General features: G+C 32.9%; 1 protein-coding gene across 1 annotated transcript; it reads left to right on the forward strand.

Moving 5' to 3' along the window:
* The first annotated feature begins 5,639 nt into the window (after window positions 1-5,639).
* LOC149535958 (F-box/kelch-repeat protein At5g15710-like) lies at window positions 5,640-6,977 on the forward strand. Its single transcript, XM_089805287.1, has one exon. It carries the CDS (start codon window positions 5,656-5,658, stop codon window positions 6,760-6,762), a length of 1,107 nt encoding a protein of 368 aa, XP_089661413.1. The 5' UTR covers window positions 5,640-5,655; the 3' UTR covers window positions 6,763-6,977.
* Window positions 6,978-15,888: the final 8,911 nt, after the last annotated feature.

The following is a 15,888-nucleotide window of genomic DNA, read 5'->3' on the forward strand; positions in this document are numbered from 1 at the left end:
TCAACCTAGCCTTTGTGTCTCGACCATGGCGATTTGTGCTTTTTGTAATAATGAAATATCTAACTTTAGATGGGAGATTCACTAAGTTGTATGGGTACCATTTCATGTTGGCAAATCACTTTCAACATGATGTTAGGATCAATTTTCCATTTTATTTAATGCAGTCTCTTAGTATTTCCACTCAGGCTATTCAAAAAGACCCAAATGGTGAGCATGTTTGCCATGAGGGTCTTATGGTCTTGATAATGAATGTGTCAAAGTCCAAGAAGATTGTGAAACCCAGGGGCAGATCAAGATATGGAAGGGAGTCTCCCAGATAAGGGTTGTGATTCTGATACCCAAGATGAAGCTAAAGGGGGTTTGGGTAGTTTGAAAAAGGGTTCTAGTAGTAGTTCTAAAAAGAAGAAAAAGGTTGTTGAGGAAGGTGATTCTGACTGAGAGAGTGACTTCATGGAGGAATTAGTGAGAGACCACTATAATAAGAGGAGTGGAGGTAAAGGAAAGGGTAGTAAGGGCTTTCAAGATGTTTGATTTTCTCCTCCTTCTGATGATGAGCCTCTGGCTCATCGGCTAGAAAGGAAAAGAAAATCTTTAAGGTGGTAGGAGGAAAGGTTACAAACTAGGAAGAATGGGGACTCAGATAATGAGGATGTTGGAGAACAGGGACACCTTCCAGATTTGGATGATAATATTGATGGTGGGCTCGAGTTTTCCAAGGGTCTTTTTGGTAACCTTGGTTCAATTTTGAAGGAGATTGGTTTCCTTAAGCAACAAATGCAGTTGTTGGGCAAGGGAATGGAGCAAGTTAGTAAAATTTCCAGAGGCGAGCGTATATTGGGCCAACATATAGATAGACTTTCAGAGGTTATTGGGAATGTAGAAGAAGTTTAAAACCTCATGCATAAGATACCATTGCTCAAGGACAAACAAAGGGTGATGGATAAAGAGATTAGTGGTATTTAGGGGAAGGTATCAAAAATGGATACTAAGCTGGGCAATTTGGACAAATTGTTTAAATAGATGGTGGACAATGTGGGTAGCCTCTTGAAGCAGAATGAGATTGATAAAGGGTAGGACTCCCCTTTGGTGGCAGAGACTCAAGGACCAAGAAAACACACCCGAGCTCATTCTAAGAAGAATGAGGATGTCAGTAAGAAGGACGAGGTGAAGGTTGGTGTTGATAATATGCATATTCCAGTAGATCAGACTGTTGACTTGATAAAGACTTCTTAGCTGGTCGGTTGTTGTTCTTTTACTGTCTTTTCCAGCTTTGTCATGGGTGACCTCATGGTTTTTCTTTTTGGAGGTTTGTTTCATGTTATCCTATATTGCTTTTCTCTGATGTTTACATATCATGTTTATATCTAGACTTTTGTTATTTTGTAAAGGTTTTGGGTCCTTTAAAACCCGTTTTTACTTAATCAAGACAATAAGATATGTGTTGATGTTCCAAGCAATCCATAAAGTTATTGGCTTCTATTGAAATAATTATTTTCTAATTATTTTCTATTATATCATATTTTCAAATATGTGTATGATGTTTAAGTATAGTAGTACGTGTGTTTTTTATCCAAGCATAAATAAATAGTTCTAATAAATTTAAATTGCAAAGTTTCATATCTGAAAAAATAGTAGATGCCTACAGTATACTTTAGATATGAATGTATTATATTTAAAATGCAAATGCTCCTTGTACTTTTATAAGTTAAAATTATCATATACATTATAAACATACACTATATGGCAATAAACATTTAAAATGCTTCTTACATATTTATAATTCAAAATGACTCCAAATACCATTAACTACTTATAGACATTAAAACCACAAATTTTCACATGTGTGTGTGGTATTTCAAACTTGTAAAAAATGTCTCTTACATACTTCAAGCATGAATATTATGTATTTATAGAACATTTAAGATGCAAATGCTTTCTACTGGAAATGCACATAGATATGTCTTACAATTTGTAATTGAAAATGATGTCATATATTATAAATATGACCTATAATAATAATACATATTTAAATGACATACATATTTATAATTGGAGATGCTATATTGAGAAATTATGATCTTTCATTCCAATGGAGATGCTCAAATTGTATAATGCCAAGTGTTGGAAGGAATTTTATCTCTTAACTTTTCTGGTCGAGTTTTGATTAGTGCAACATGTGTATAACTATTTGATAGTTGTAGCTTTTTTCTTTTTTTCTTTTCTTTTAGGTAGTGCTTTCAACTTCTATCTTTTCTAATCGAAAACAATTAATCCAATTCTACTCTTTTTATAGTCATCTTATGGTCTTTTTGAAACTTTGTAGGAATATTTTACTATACTCTTAGAGAAAACTTCAAAATTTTCTATCTTTTTTATCTCAGAGATTACTTTCCTTTAAGAATTGAAGTTATATATTTAACAAATAAGTTTTATTTTCTAATGAAGCAAATATAAATATATTTTCATCTTTAGAAATCAACTTTCATAACTTTAATTTTGCTTAATTTTTATATTTATGAATTCTAAGTTATTCTTTTCTTTTATAAATTTTAAGCATCAAATATCTTTATATCTTCATAGACTTAATATTAATTTTAATTCCTTTAAGAATATTTATCATTAATGTGGATGATTTCATAATTTGAGATCTATCGCTGCTTTTAGTTTAAAATAAAATAAAATTATAGATTTTTATTTTTTGTTACAATTTTTTTTATACATTTCTAAATTTTCTAAATAATCTTGTAGTTATTTTCATTATTTTCCAAAAAAAAAATTCTATTACTACGAATAGTGGATTTTTTTATAAATCTTATTGTGTTTAATGTTTCTACATTTTTAAATTATTTTGTTTATGTTATGATAATGCAAACATGGATTCTACCTACAATTTATATGATCAACTAAATATTGCAAGAAATAAAGTTCTTGGAAAAACATCTCTATTGCGACATTGAATCTTTATAGGAGTGTATGGACAATCAATGATAGAGTAACTACAAAGCCTCATCTTCATGAGTTCCAAAATGCGAGAGGACGTGGAATTTTTTTTAATTTTCAATTTGGTTGATTTTGATGGTGGGAAAATAAGAGTTACATGTTTCAATGTTGTGACAGATAAATTTTATGATTGCATAGAGATTGGGAAAATGCTTACAATCTCAAAAGGGAGCCTTAAACTTGTAGAGAAAAAAGTATAACCATTTGAAGATTGGTTGGGAAATTTTACTACAAAGAAATTCCATTGTTGAGTTGTGTTTGGAGGAAGACAATTGTCTTCCTAAACAAACTTTCAATTTTATATCAATAAGTGAAATTGACACCATAGAAAGCAATTATATAGTTGATATCATTGGGGTTGTTTAGTAGTTGATCCATGAAATTTTATATTATAAAAGAATGCCACACAAACTCAAAAAAAAACTCTTCAAATGAAAGACATATCAGGTTTCATGGCGGAGTTCACAATGTGGGGTAACTTTTGCAATAAGGAAGGCTAACAACAAAACTTATTCTTGCTATACAGGCTAGACACATTAGTGATTTTGGAGGAAAATCTATATGGACACTTAGCACAACCCGAGTTATTGTAAATCCAGATTTTTTTTTAAGCACATCAATTGAGATCACAGTTTGATATAGAAGGGAAAGATCTTACTTCCCCTTCTATTATAAAGGAAATGTCATATAAATAGTGACACAAGTTAATGATTGGGGACTTAGATCTAACACACCTTGTTGGATTGTGATAAAATCTACCATATGTTTTGTAAAAGTGGATAATTTTTATTATGCCACTTGCCCCTTTAAATTTGAAGATAGACAATGCAAAAAGAAGGTGAATAATGATGGAAATGGTAATTGGTATTGTCAATGATGTGATAGTAGTTTTTGTGAATGTGATTACATATACACACTTCAATGTATAGGGCAAGATCACACAAATTTCACTTGGGTTACTATTTTTAGAAAAGCGGGAGAAGAGATTATGGGTGTTATAGTAAAAGAATTAAAAATATTGAAGGATGAAGAACAAGATGATGTCAAACTATAAGAAATTATACACAAGGTCATCTTCAATAAATTCATATTTAAAATTCAAATCAAATAAGAGACTTACAATGATGAACAAAGGGTTAAGTGTAATGTCATAAAAGTAGAAAAATTTGACTACCCATCCGAACGTAAAGTATTACTAGATTCAATTGTTGAGATCTAGGTTCTATGTTTATTTACTTCTATGTATTTGCTTCTAGCTTAAAATAATTTTAAATATTTCAAATTTGCACATCTAGATTTCTAGCAATGGAGCCTTCATATCATAAAAAAATGTTGGATCTTTTGTATTTGAAATATATTGTAGATATAAATTTTGGAACTACTAATTTTGTTCTTTTTTTATCAATAAGAGGTCAAAGCTAAGATTATTTATTTATTGTGTGTTGTGATTAATTATTATTATTATTTATTAAGCTCAAATAGAGTCGAACCCAATACCTCCCAATAAGAGGCTCACAATTTACCATTGTCATACGCTCTTACGTATGAAACTATTAATTTTAGTAACCTTAATTTTATTTATTTATAATCTCCTTACTTTCTTTACATAATTTGATGAGTTATTATATTTGTGAATTTTAGAAATCTTGAATTTGGATATCTTTGGACTAATTTACAAAATTTATTTAACAAATAAATAAATATACTAATTATATTTAATGTTATGCACTATACACTAAATATATGTGTAGGATCTTGATGTGATTGACCACATCTCTATGAGTAGAGGCACCTTAAAGGGGTAGCATTATTGATCATGTTAATAAAGTACAATACATATAATGAATAATTATTCATGATTTTTCATTTTTTTTTATGGAGGGTTTCAACCTATGAGGCACAAAGCTTGCGAGCTACCAACCAGAAAAGATTTCATGATTTTCCATTTTTTTATATGGAGGGTTTAGACCTGTGAGGCACAAAGCTTGCGAGCTACCAACCAGAAAAGATCACCCACTCGTGCTTGAAACCTCTTCGGCTTAGAGTCAAGGACTAAGGGCAATCCACGTTGTCAAAATCAGTCGAGGCATGATCCTAACCTCATTTCTTATGATGTCAGAGCCTTGCACTCAGCAAGACTTGATCCCTGGGGGTTCTTTATGAGTCATTCAACTTCACCAATAGACCAAAGACCGATTGCCATTCAACTTCACCAATAGACTAAGGACCTATTGCTTGTGTTCACATTTTAGAACACCACTTCTTACAAAATTACAGTCTAATTGACTTTTCACAGCTCTTCCACGTACCCATTACACACAAGTGCGAGTGCTAGTTTAAATAAATAAACAAGAATGGATGGTCAAGAAGTCTATGGAAACCTTGGCAGAAAAGGAAACCGCGTTGCCTTGCGTTTGTTGAAAAGGACTATTGTGAGGCGGCGGAGTATAGACGACATTATGTTGACATAATGTAGTTGCAGAGTGAAGAAGTGACGACATTCTGTTACAATACATTCAGATTATCTCCAGATATGAAATGTCTTCATCTGGAAATTATGCTTACTACTAACTTCTCTGGAATTTGGGTTTAATTGTGCAAAGCATCAGCAGATTGTTCAGTACTAAATTCTCTAGAATTGCCTCTAGATGTAGAATGGCTAAGCTCATTAGAACTCGTAAGGATACAATGTGCTCAGATTTGCCTGAACATGTGATGGAGAGAATATTTGAATGCCTTCCAGTGGACTGCTTCTTCCGCTTCAGAGCTGTTTGCAGGGGATGGAATGTTCTGTTTTCATCAGAACACTTCAATTCCATAGCGAGAAATAGGCAGCCATTTCTCATTCTTTGCCCCTGCAGCACCCAACTGCCCTTCCTACTCTATTCCTTCTTCACCCACACTTGGCGTTTCATTTCTCTATCTTTCATACCTCATGATTGCCACTGCCCCATCAGCTTCAGAGGATCAGCTTCTGGACTGCTCTTAGCAGACATTCATGCCAATTTCTGCTTTGGCTACAATCTTCCAACTCTATGCGTTTGCAATCCTCTTACCCAAACGTACTGGAGGCTGCCAGAAATGGGCTGTGTGAGTAGAATTATGGCCAAGGCAATCTTGCCAATGGGGAATAGAAGGGATGAATATAGTGTCATGGTGGTGGGTATGAGCAGCACTGGTACAGTTGTAGTAGAAGCTTATGATTCCACTACCAAGGCATGGAATGTTGCAGGAAGCATTGTTGATGTGGATATAAGAAACGAAAACATGTTCTTCTTCCAGGGCCATTTGTTGAGTATGACTGCCAGTGGTGAAATAATGGCCTACAGTATTGAACAGGGGATCACCGCAATTGTGGCAATGCCCACAACAGGGGATCAACACAATTTGTGGGCTCGGCTTGTTTGTTGTAAGAGTGGTGTAGTTGTGGTTGGGGCAATCGAAGCAAATCACAGTTTGATAGGTTTGATTATGTGGGAATTAGTTTTCCATGAGATGGTTAAGGATTATAAGTGGGTAGAGATTGGGAAAATGCCCAAATCTTTTTGTGAGGAGTTTAGAAGAAGCTCAAATTCGAATTGGTTTGATTGTGTGGGAGTGGGAGATAAGATCTGTTTGAGAGCGAGTGAAAGTACTGAGATACTTGTATATGATTTGAGCAGAGGCTGTTGGGATTGGCTACCTAAGTTTCCTGCAGATTTGAAATTTGCGAGTATGGGATGGTTGCCGCTGGAGCCGGTGTCTAATCTCAGGTTTTGCTAAATTTGGTTGCTGCTGGAACCGGTGTCTAATCATATGTGCCACGGCTTGGTTTTGCCCGAGTTGTTTTGGAACATGTTAATAGTTTTTCTTTAGGATCTCCTATGGTCTGGTTTGTTTTTTTGTGGTGGTTATGTAAGATTTGAAGGCCTTCTACCATTTTCTTATAAGTTAGTGGAAAGTGTTTATCTCAATTGAAATAAATTGTTATTTTATCAGGATTATTTAATTTTGTAATGGTAAAACTTGTATATTCATTTTTACTAAGTTTAATTCAGGAATGAAATTCATATATATATATATATAATTTTAATTTTTTTATTAAAGGAAGATAACATATATATTAATACATCTTACAAATTGGATAGTCATTTTTTAGATTCATTTGATTTATTTAGATTTTATATCAACAAAAAACTAATAACAACAAAAACTAAGAGTCTCCATTGGGCATGACTTCCAATGAAATTTATATCATGCTCTCATTTTTAAAATCTCTATGAAAATTGAGCGCCTAACTCTAGGAACATCTACTTACATCGTATACAAGCATTTATGCGCTTCCATTCACTCTCAAATAGATTTTATCTCCGCTCCTAGACATTGAAATCAATCTAAATTCGAGCATCTTCTAAATTTATTTTTTTGTGTCAAGATATTGGTTGTGTGCTAATCTTTATGCCAATATTTTGGGTCACACTTAATGAGACATCATTAGGGCAAGAGAGGTGCAGGGTCACATTTTTCATCTCCTTGATGATGGTTCACAAAGTGTGAACCAAAATGATAGCATAAAAATAAGATACAATCGATATCTAAAAACAATAAAATATTTTAATGGATTGTGGAAACCCACTAGCAATAATCTTCTAAATGTATCAATTATAGAATTGGCCATCTTCCAACATAATCCTTCATCATTTCATCACTGAAATCCAAATAACACATGATAACATCCTTTAAATTATAACTTTGGTCCACTGTCCAACCATGACACCATCTATTCCACCCTCTCCAAACAATGACCCTTAAACATCACACACTAAGGAATAAATTATGCCTTTAAGAAATTATTCAACTTTGGCTATTTAACACTTTTAGTCTAGGAGTCATTCGTTAGTGTATAATGTTTACAATGAGAGCCTCCAAACAAACAACATTAAAAAGGAAGAAGCAATCCATGTTGGAGTTAATGTTCCAACAACTAGTTATAAATCATGAGTAGTTGTTGCATATGTGGCAACCTATGTTTCAATTGTTGGCAATATAAGTCCAATTCAATTGTATGTGTCATAGAGTTTTAGTTTGAAACAATAACTAGTTATAGATGTGTCCTCCTTCTCATTGTTAGATGCATTATAAATCAATAGAAAAGAACACATTATTTCTCTGCTCTATCTTCTTTGTTTCTTCTAGTTTTGGATTTCTAATATGGTATTAGAGTCATCTTTCTGTTAAATTGTGCATGCTAGAGAAGAAGCTACCAAGAAGATGAGGCATGGAGAATAACCATTGGATCTTGATTGCAATTATGATTTCATTAAAGAAATTGGTTGATTTTGAAGAGATAAATGCTTTTTAGATAAGAAAGGATGTAGCAGAGGCTAGATGGATGCTCAATAGTCTAAGGTGCTGAAAAATTGGAGAAACTATACCTCATCCGAGCAGTGAGACACACACATGTGGATTGGTGCCCAATAGTTCAAGGAGATTTGAAAATATGAAAGCTTGACATCACACCTTTACAAGTGTTATGAGGCATTTCGTGTGCATATAGTGTTTAATGGTGTTTCAAATCTTGGATGATAGTTGCATGACTATACCAACATGTGGGACCAACTTGAGGAAGTCTTACTAGTCTACAAACTATCTTCAAAGAATAATTTCTACATAATGTTTCTTTAGTTGTCACATTAAGTGGGGGTGTTGGAGTTAATGTTCCAACAACATTTATTAAATCATAAGTTATAGTTGCATGTGTGGAAACCTATCTTCGAGTTGATAGCAATATAAGTCCAATTCAATTGTATGTATCATAGAGTTTTAGTTTGAAATAATAACTAGTTTTTGATGTGTCCTCCTCATAGTTATTTGCCATTCCTCAGTAGTTTGTTGTTAGTAAGTTTAGCTAATTTATAGGAAAGTTATTTGTGTCCATGATTGTATAGATAAGGATCATTTGATCAATAAGAGAGCATACTATTTCTTTGTTCTATCTTCTTTCTATTTGTTGTTTTAAATTTCTAATAGTCCACTAGTCAAAATTATATCACTATTTTCTTCAAATGCTCACACAAATCCAATTCTTTCCTTCAAAATTCTAAGAATTATAGGCAATTGAGGTGACTCGATAACAATACAAAGTTTGACATTTGTGGAAGCATGCTAATTTAAATTGAAGGCCATGCTAGTCAAGAGTAGGTGTTGGCCACCTAGAATGTTATATTCCCTCCCTTCTTATTTTTTTTTCATTCCCTTACCTTACTTTATGTACTCATTACCGGTACTTTCAAATCTAATCTTATAAAGGGGTGGGTCAAATAAGGAACTTTGTTGATGCAGAGCCAAGTGGAAGGAATGGACAAACAACCCCAATTCTTTCTAGGCTACTAACAAGATGAAATTAAACAAGGTCTCCATTCTTGAGAAATGACCAATTTGTGAGACTAGTTTCATCATTACAACTACTATGTGCCAATTTCATCTTACTAAGACTATGACCATACTCCTTTTAGCCTTCCAAACGTTTTAATCAACCTAGGACAACTACATGTCAATAGGGTTTCGAGTATTCCAACACTAATGAACAAGTTCAATAGGAAAAGCCTAATTGAGAATTAGGTCAAACTAAAAAGTTTTTATTGAGATAATTGGAATTGGAAGATAAATAGGAGATAATTGTCATTACCTAACCATTTCCCAATTGGAAAGTTATATGATTATCAGATGGTTGTCATTGATGGAAATCATGATAATAACATTAACCAATGAGAGCTAAGTTGACACATTCCAATAGACTTATTGGTAATGGCACATGTAAAGGATGAAGACTTGTCACGATTAATGATTACTATGTGAAAATTAGTGACCCTAAGACAAATAGTCTAGAAGATTCGCAAACCAGTCAAAGTAGAAGTCAAATCTAGAAAGATAATCACATTGGATAGTGTGAATCAAAAAAGTGAAGGACAAAGAGATATAATTTGGATTGTTCAATCAATACAAAGACAAGGTGTAAGATTACATTTGGAAAGGTAATACACTTGTACTAGTTTGAGTGGAGGATAGGTAAACATAAATGAAGGCCAACCTAGTTTGATTAACTTATTGAGATATATGAGATTCATGAAAAGATAGAGAAGAAAATTGAAGTTCAAATGAAGGGTTAGGATTAAGAGGAAAAAATATTACAAGTAAACATATAGGTTCTATAATGGATCGAATACAAATAGATGGAGATGAAAAAAGAGAAAAGTGAGCAACTAGAGAATGAGAACAAACAATGCAATCTAATAGAAGAGAGTGATCAAGAAGTTGTGATCAAGATATAGATAAGAGAAGTGCACAAAGAAATAGAATAAGATCAGAGTGTAGAAAAGATCTGATAGAAAAAGAATGTCATAAGATGATCAAAGATATAGTTATTTTCCAACAATTACAACTAGTAAATCCTAGATCGGCTGAACCTTAACAAGTTCTATTTATAAATCCCCTAATAGGGTAGACTCTCAAAAGAGTTCTAAAAATCATTTTGCAAGGGAGATCTTAATAGACTTTTTTGTACTTATAACAAGGTACAAAGTCACTCCTAATAGGGTGAATCCTCAGAAAGGGTATTTTTATGCTCTTAACTAGGAAACTCATTTGCTATAGTAGTGATATTTGTGGGTATAATCTCCACTCGATTTTTTTACCTTATAACAAGGATTTCTACATGACCAAAATTGTTGTGTCATGTGTTGAATATGTGTGTGGTGATTTTATTTTATTATTCTTTATTTTTTGATACCGATCATATATTTAGTCATTTGGAAGTTAATTATTCAGTTTTATCGGTCAGTAGTTGAAGTTTTGAAATATTTGATAGTATTGATTAACCCCCCTCTCAATACCTAAAAATCCTAATAATTTGTATAAGAGCATTGGTCCTTTTGGTATTAAGCCTAATAGCTTGAGGAAAAGATACAAGATCATGGAAAGGTACATGTATGAGAAATTGAGCTTGAGGAGAAAGCTAACATGATTCGAGAGTTACAATAGAAGCTTAGTAAATCTCTTGCACTAAGAAGAGTTCTTACTATCAATATGAGTGAAATTCATGACTACTTTAAACACATGGAGAAACTATCTAAAAGTTCTATGTCAAAATAATCTAGTTTTGATGAGCTCATAGAGAAAAATAAAAAGTTGAAAGAGAGAGTCAAAAATCTAAAAAGAGAATTGGAAAGCCAATTATTCATAATCTGTGAAGACCTAGAATGAAAAAGAGCTACTAAAAATCTCAAGAAAATTGTAGAAGATGGAAAGAGAAATGTTGAGAATGCACTACATGAAAATGATGAACAACTCTATAGTATATCATAGAAGAATGTTATCATGCACGAACACCTTCATACAAAGACTATAGAGAATCAAGAGATTGTCTCTTAAAACCAAAGGTTGAAGGAAGAAAATGAGAAACTAAAGACAAAACACAAACAAAGAAAGATGCAAATGAAAAGTCGAAGAAATACAATGAGAGTGTATAAATCTTGATGAGAAATTAAAGAACCAAAGAAAGCCTAGTGATACAATCGATCTTGGATACAAAGGTCAAAAGGAAAACATGAATGATGAGAAATGTAAATTTAAATCCAAAAAGCATCAAAATAGTCCAAAGACAAAAAAAAAAAATTTAGTAAGAGGTATAACAAACCCACTTGCTTTAATTGTGGAAAGGGTGGTCATATTGCAAATGTGTGTAGAATCAAACCTATCAATAAGTCAAACTCATTAGAAGGTCATTTCTATAATTGTCAAAAGTATGGACATGCTACCTATGAGTGTAGATCTAAGCCAAGAGATAGTTATAGTAAATTTAATGGTTACTATTACAAATGCAATAAGTATGGACACAAAGTTAAGCAATGTAGATCTAAGAATTCTACATCACTAGTTCAACCAATGAACACATATAGAAGAGAATGAAAGTTCAAATCCATATGTCTTGTGTGTGGAAAATCAAGACACTTGAGAGAGAAATTAAAGTTTGGAGCATGAGGAAATAATTCTAGAAACTATCATCCAATGTTGTGCTTTCAATGCAATAAGATTTGAAATGTTGCAAAAGGCTGTAGATTCAGACATTGTTTACATAAAGAAAAAAATGAAGAACCGTGTGAGTCTTGATGAAAAATGAAATGAAAAAGAATTGGATCAAGAAGGAAGATGGAATGGAGTGAGGAAATCCATCTGCAGAAAATTTACTTTCATCTAGTGAAGTGAACTCATTTTCAAACTAAGTAGAGTTTTTTCTTAAGGGGAGAACCCATATAGAAAAATATCTACCAGTCCCCAAAGTTGATAAAGCAAGGATTAGTTGCTGGACACAATGCAAAGGTATGTTGTCGAGAATTTGAAAAAACTAACTATTCATATGTCGAGTAAACATAAAGCTCTTAAGTCAGATTTAGTTATAATCAGTCATATGCATTGAAGAAATAAGTAACCAATAAGTATTAACTAATTAGTGAGAAGATCATACTCTTACCATTAGTAAAGGTACTATTTGAACCATTAGAGATAGAAATGTCCATGTTTCAATGATAAATAGTAGTAAAGTGATTCATTTCATAGCTTTACTTTCATTTGTGTACTTAAGAGAAATATTGAGCATTTTTAGTCAATTGAGTAAGAGAGGTTTTGAGATTTGTACAAAAAAATTGCCATTATGATTATCGTGATCCCTAAGTGGTCATTCACAAAATGCCAGTTTTGATTGTTGATTGTTGAATATTGTTTCTATCTAAGAAATAATGGAAATGGATGTTGAGATGATTTCTCTTATAAATAATGAGGAATCAAGACCAAATACATGCCTTAGGTAGACACAAAGCTTGAAGTAGACATGGTTGGAGAATTATTTGCAATACCACCCAATTTTTTACAATTAGAAGATGCTCAAGAATACACTCATTTCAAGATTGAAGAAATGGGAGGTGAAACAATCAAAAGTGATTATGAGAATATGTCCTCAAATGGTGTATTGAAGGATGAACACAATCATCTATAGGAAAAGGTTTTTCCTGTGCTGTTAATATTCCTACCAAGTTTCATCTAGATTGGACAAGGATTGTATTAAGTTGATTGCATGACTAGTATATGTGGTTGGACAAACCACATATGTTTTCAAAGATAATTACTCACAAAGTTACGGGATTTGGATCACAAGAAAATGAATGAACAATTATGAAGATAATGACACATTTGGTTACTAATTTAACTAAATCAAAGTATGATGGATGAGTAATGGATACTAAACATATTGATGAAGGGTGCTTCCCTTACTACCATAAACACATAACAAAAATAAAGAAACAACAACAATTGCAAGAACAAAATATGGACTTCTTATTATCGCCACAAATGCAAAATTACAAAATTCACAATTACAATATGCTAACCCACATGTACGCCTTTATTACAGTAATCTACAAGAAAAAGATGCAAACTACCACCTAGAGTTGTCCTAGACAATGTTCAGGCATTTCTTAAATAGGCAATTTTATGCCGCTCGGGAAGGTTCTAGACATTCAAACTTAATACCTAGGGCTGACCCTAACAATACATATAAAATTGGCCAAATACATTTTTGACATTTATTTTGGATGTTTTGGTTGGACCAACTTTGGAAGACCATAACTCTCAAACCATTGCTCTGATTGGTTATTATAACCACTTTTTGAAAACCCCAGCTCTTGATCTACAGGCACAAATTTACACAAGTGCCCATCTGCCAAGTTTTCAGACCTCATCTGGGCACTCTAAGGCCTCCAACGATGAGCCTAAAGTTTATTTACCAAAATTGTAAACTAAAAATCTGCAATAAATCCATGAATATGCATGATATGGAGCTGAGCCTCAACTGTTAGGCTGATATATCCAAGATGAATATCCACCTCTGAAATTAGGACATTCTGAGCTCATATGACAACCTTACTAAAAATAGTAAGTTCCTAGAAATAACAATCCCCCTATCTACTAGTCCTTATTAAAATAGAAAAGGCTAGAAATAAAAATATTTTTGGGTGGTGCAAGATTGCTCTTACACCCAAGTTGCTCCTACATTAGACACCTAGGGTAATTTGAGAAGTGATTTCATCATGTCTCAGGTGTTCAGAGGAAAACCAAGATGGTTAGCCTCCTCCCTTGCTAGTCATGATGAATCCTCTACTGGGCTCCCTTTCCATTTGACTAGGTATTCTTTAGAAGTTATGTTCCTTGTACTTGTGCCAACACGACTATCTAGTATCTCCTCAATCTCCTTTGTAGCCGAACTAGCTACTAGAGTACTCCACTACACTTTTGCAACTTCATCTCCATCACCTCCTTCATAATATGTTGCTAAATCTGAAATGTTAAATATTGGTGAAATATTCAATTTAGTAGACAACTCCACTTCATAGGCATTTCCAAAATCGTGCCTTTTCACTATCTTGCATGGTCCAAACTTCTTCATCTTCAACTTATTATATGTCCCTATTTATCAATTGTATATTGTCTTTGATGTTACAAAAAAATGTCATATCTTACCAGTTAGTGTATGCTGAGCTCACTTGGGTTATGAAGACAATTTCATGTGTCTGCCAAGCATTCCAATGTTTGCCAAGTTCAGAAGACAATGTCTACCGAGTTCCCTCATGCATTGAAGAGAAGTTCATAGAAGTTGAGTGTTAACTGAGCTCACTCGACTAACAAAGGAAATTTGGATGGAACCGGTGTTAACTGAGCTCACTCAATTACCAAAGGAATTTTGTGAAGATGCAATGTTAACCGAGTTCACTTGGTTAACATAGGAAAATCATTCTAGTGTTAGTATCTACCAAGTAGGGTCGACTAATAAAGGATTTTATTTTTTTGATATATTGAGTTTAATGGATTTGTCTGTTGGTTCTAGTTGATTGAGGAGATGAATATTAATTATTCTAAGTTGTATTCAAGATGACTTGAAAATGTATATGATATAAGTATAAGGTCAAGTTGAGGATTGAATGTGTGTGAATGTGTGGAAGATAAGAAGATGCTTAAATGAAGTGAATTGGAAGGATAAGAAAAATATCCTTGTTTGGCACAAAATATTTATCTGATTAGGAAGGATCAAGTATTTGAGCTAGAATTGAGATATGAAATCAGAAATATAGTTGCATCAACAATCAAGTCATATCATTGTTACTCTCTAACCATTTTAATAGTGTATCAAATCTCTTAACAAAGTTGGATTAATAGTTATTTTCCAAATCCTCTAACAAGGTGGCATTTCTAGATTGAAGTGTCTAAAGACCTCTAAAAAGGTCACTCCTAACAAGGTGTTTAAATCCTCTAGTAGGGTCACACCTAATAGTGTGTTTTGTAACCTTTAACAAGGTTGGCTCCTAATAGGGCTCACTTTAGAAGAGTGAAAAACAATAACTAATTGCAATTGGTAGGTTTTCCCAAATTGGGTTTTCAAGTTAAATCTTGGTTTCACTTGTGTTCATGCTATTTCTTTTATGTGTATGCAACTAAGTTAATTAAGGTTAATTATAGTTAATATCTTAAGATCTGCATGTTCGGTATTTTCTGAGTAACAATTGATATTATAGTGTTTGTCGAGTTACAGCAAATTGTTAGTGTTAACCAAGTAACAACAGTTTCAACAAAGTTTATGTTTTATATTGACATCTAAGGGATCTAGAATTTATTTTAGTGATAATTGATTCACCCCTCCCCTCTTAGTTAATCCTCTTATATTTCCAACAATTGGTATCAGAGCTTTTGGTATTGTAGAGAAGGTTTTAAGGACCTAAGCTAAAGATCTGGATGTCTTATAGAAGAGAGATTCCGAAGTTGAACAAAGATAAATTTGAGGAATGGTAGGAACTTATGAAGCTA

The sequence above is a fragment of the Cupressus sempervirens genome, chromosome 10, assembly GCF_028749045.1.
Source record: "Cupressus sempervirens isolate cs-2001-9-10 chromosome 10, ASM2874904v1, whole genome shotgun sequence".
NCBI classification, from domain to species: Eukaryota; Viridiplantae; Streptophyta; class Pinopsida; order Cupressales; family Cupressaceae; genus Cupressus; species Cupressus sempervirens.

Coding starts and splice junctions, on each gene's coding strand:
- LOC149535958 (XM_089805287.1), top strand. CDS start 5,656: ATGGCTAAGCTCATTAGAACTCGTAAGGATACAATGTGCTCAGATTTG.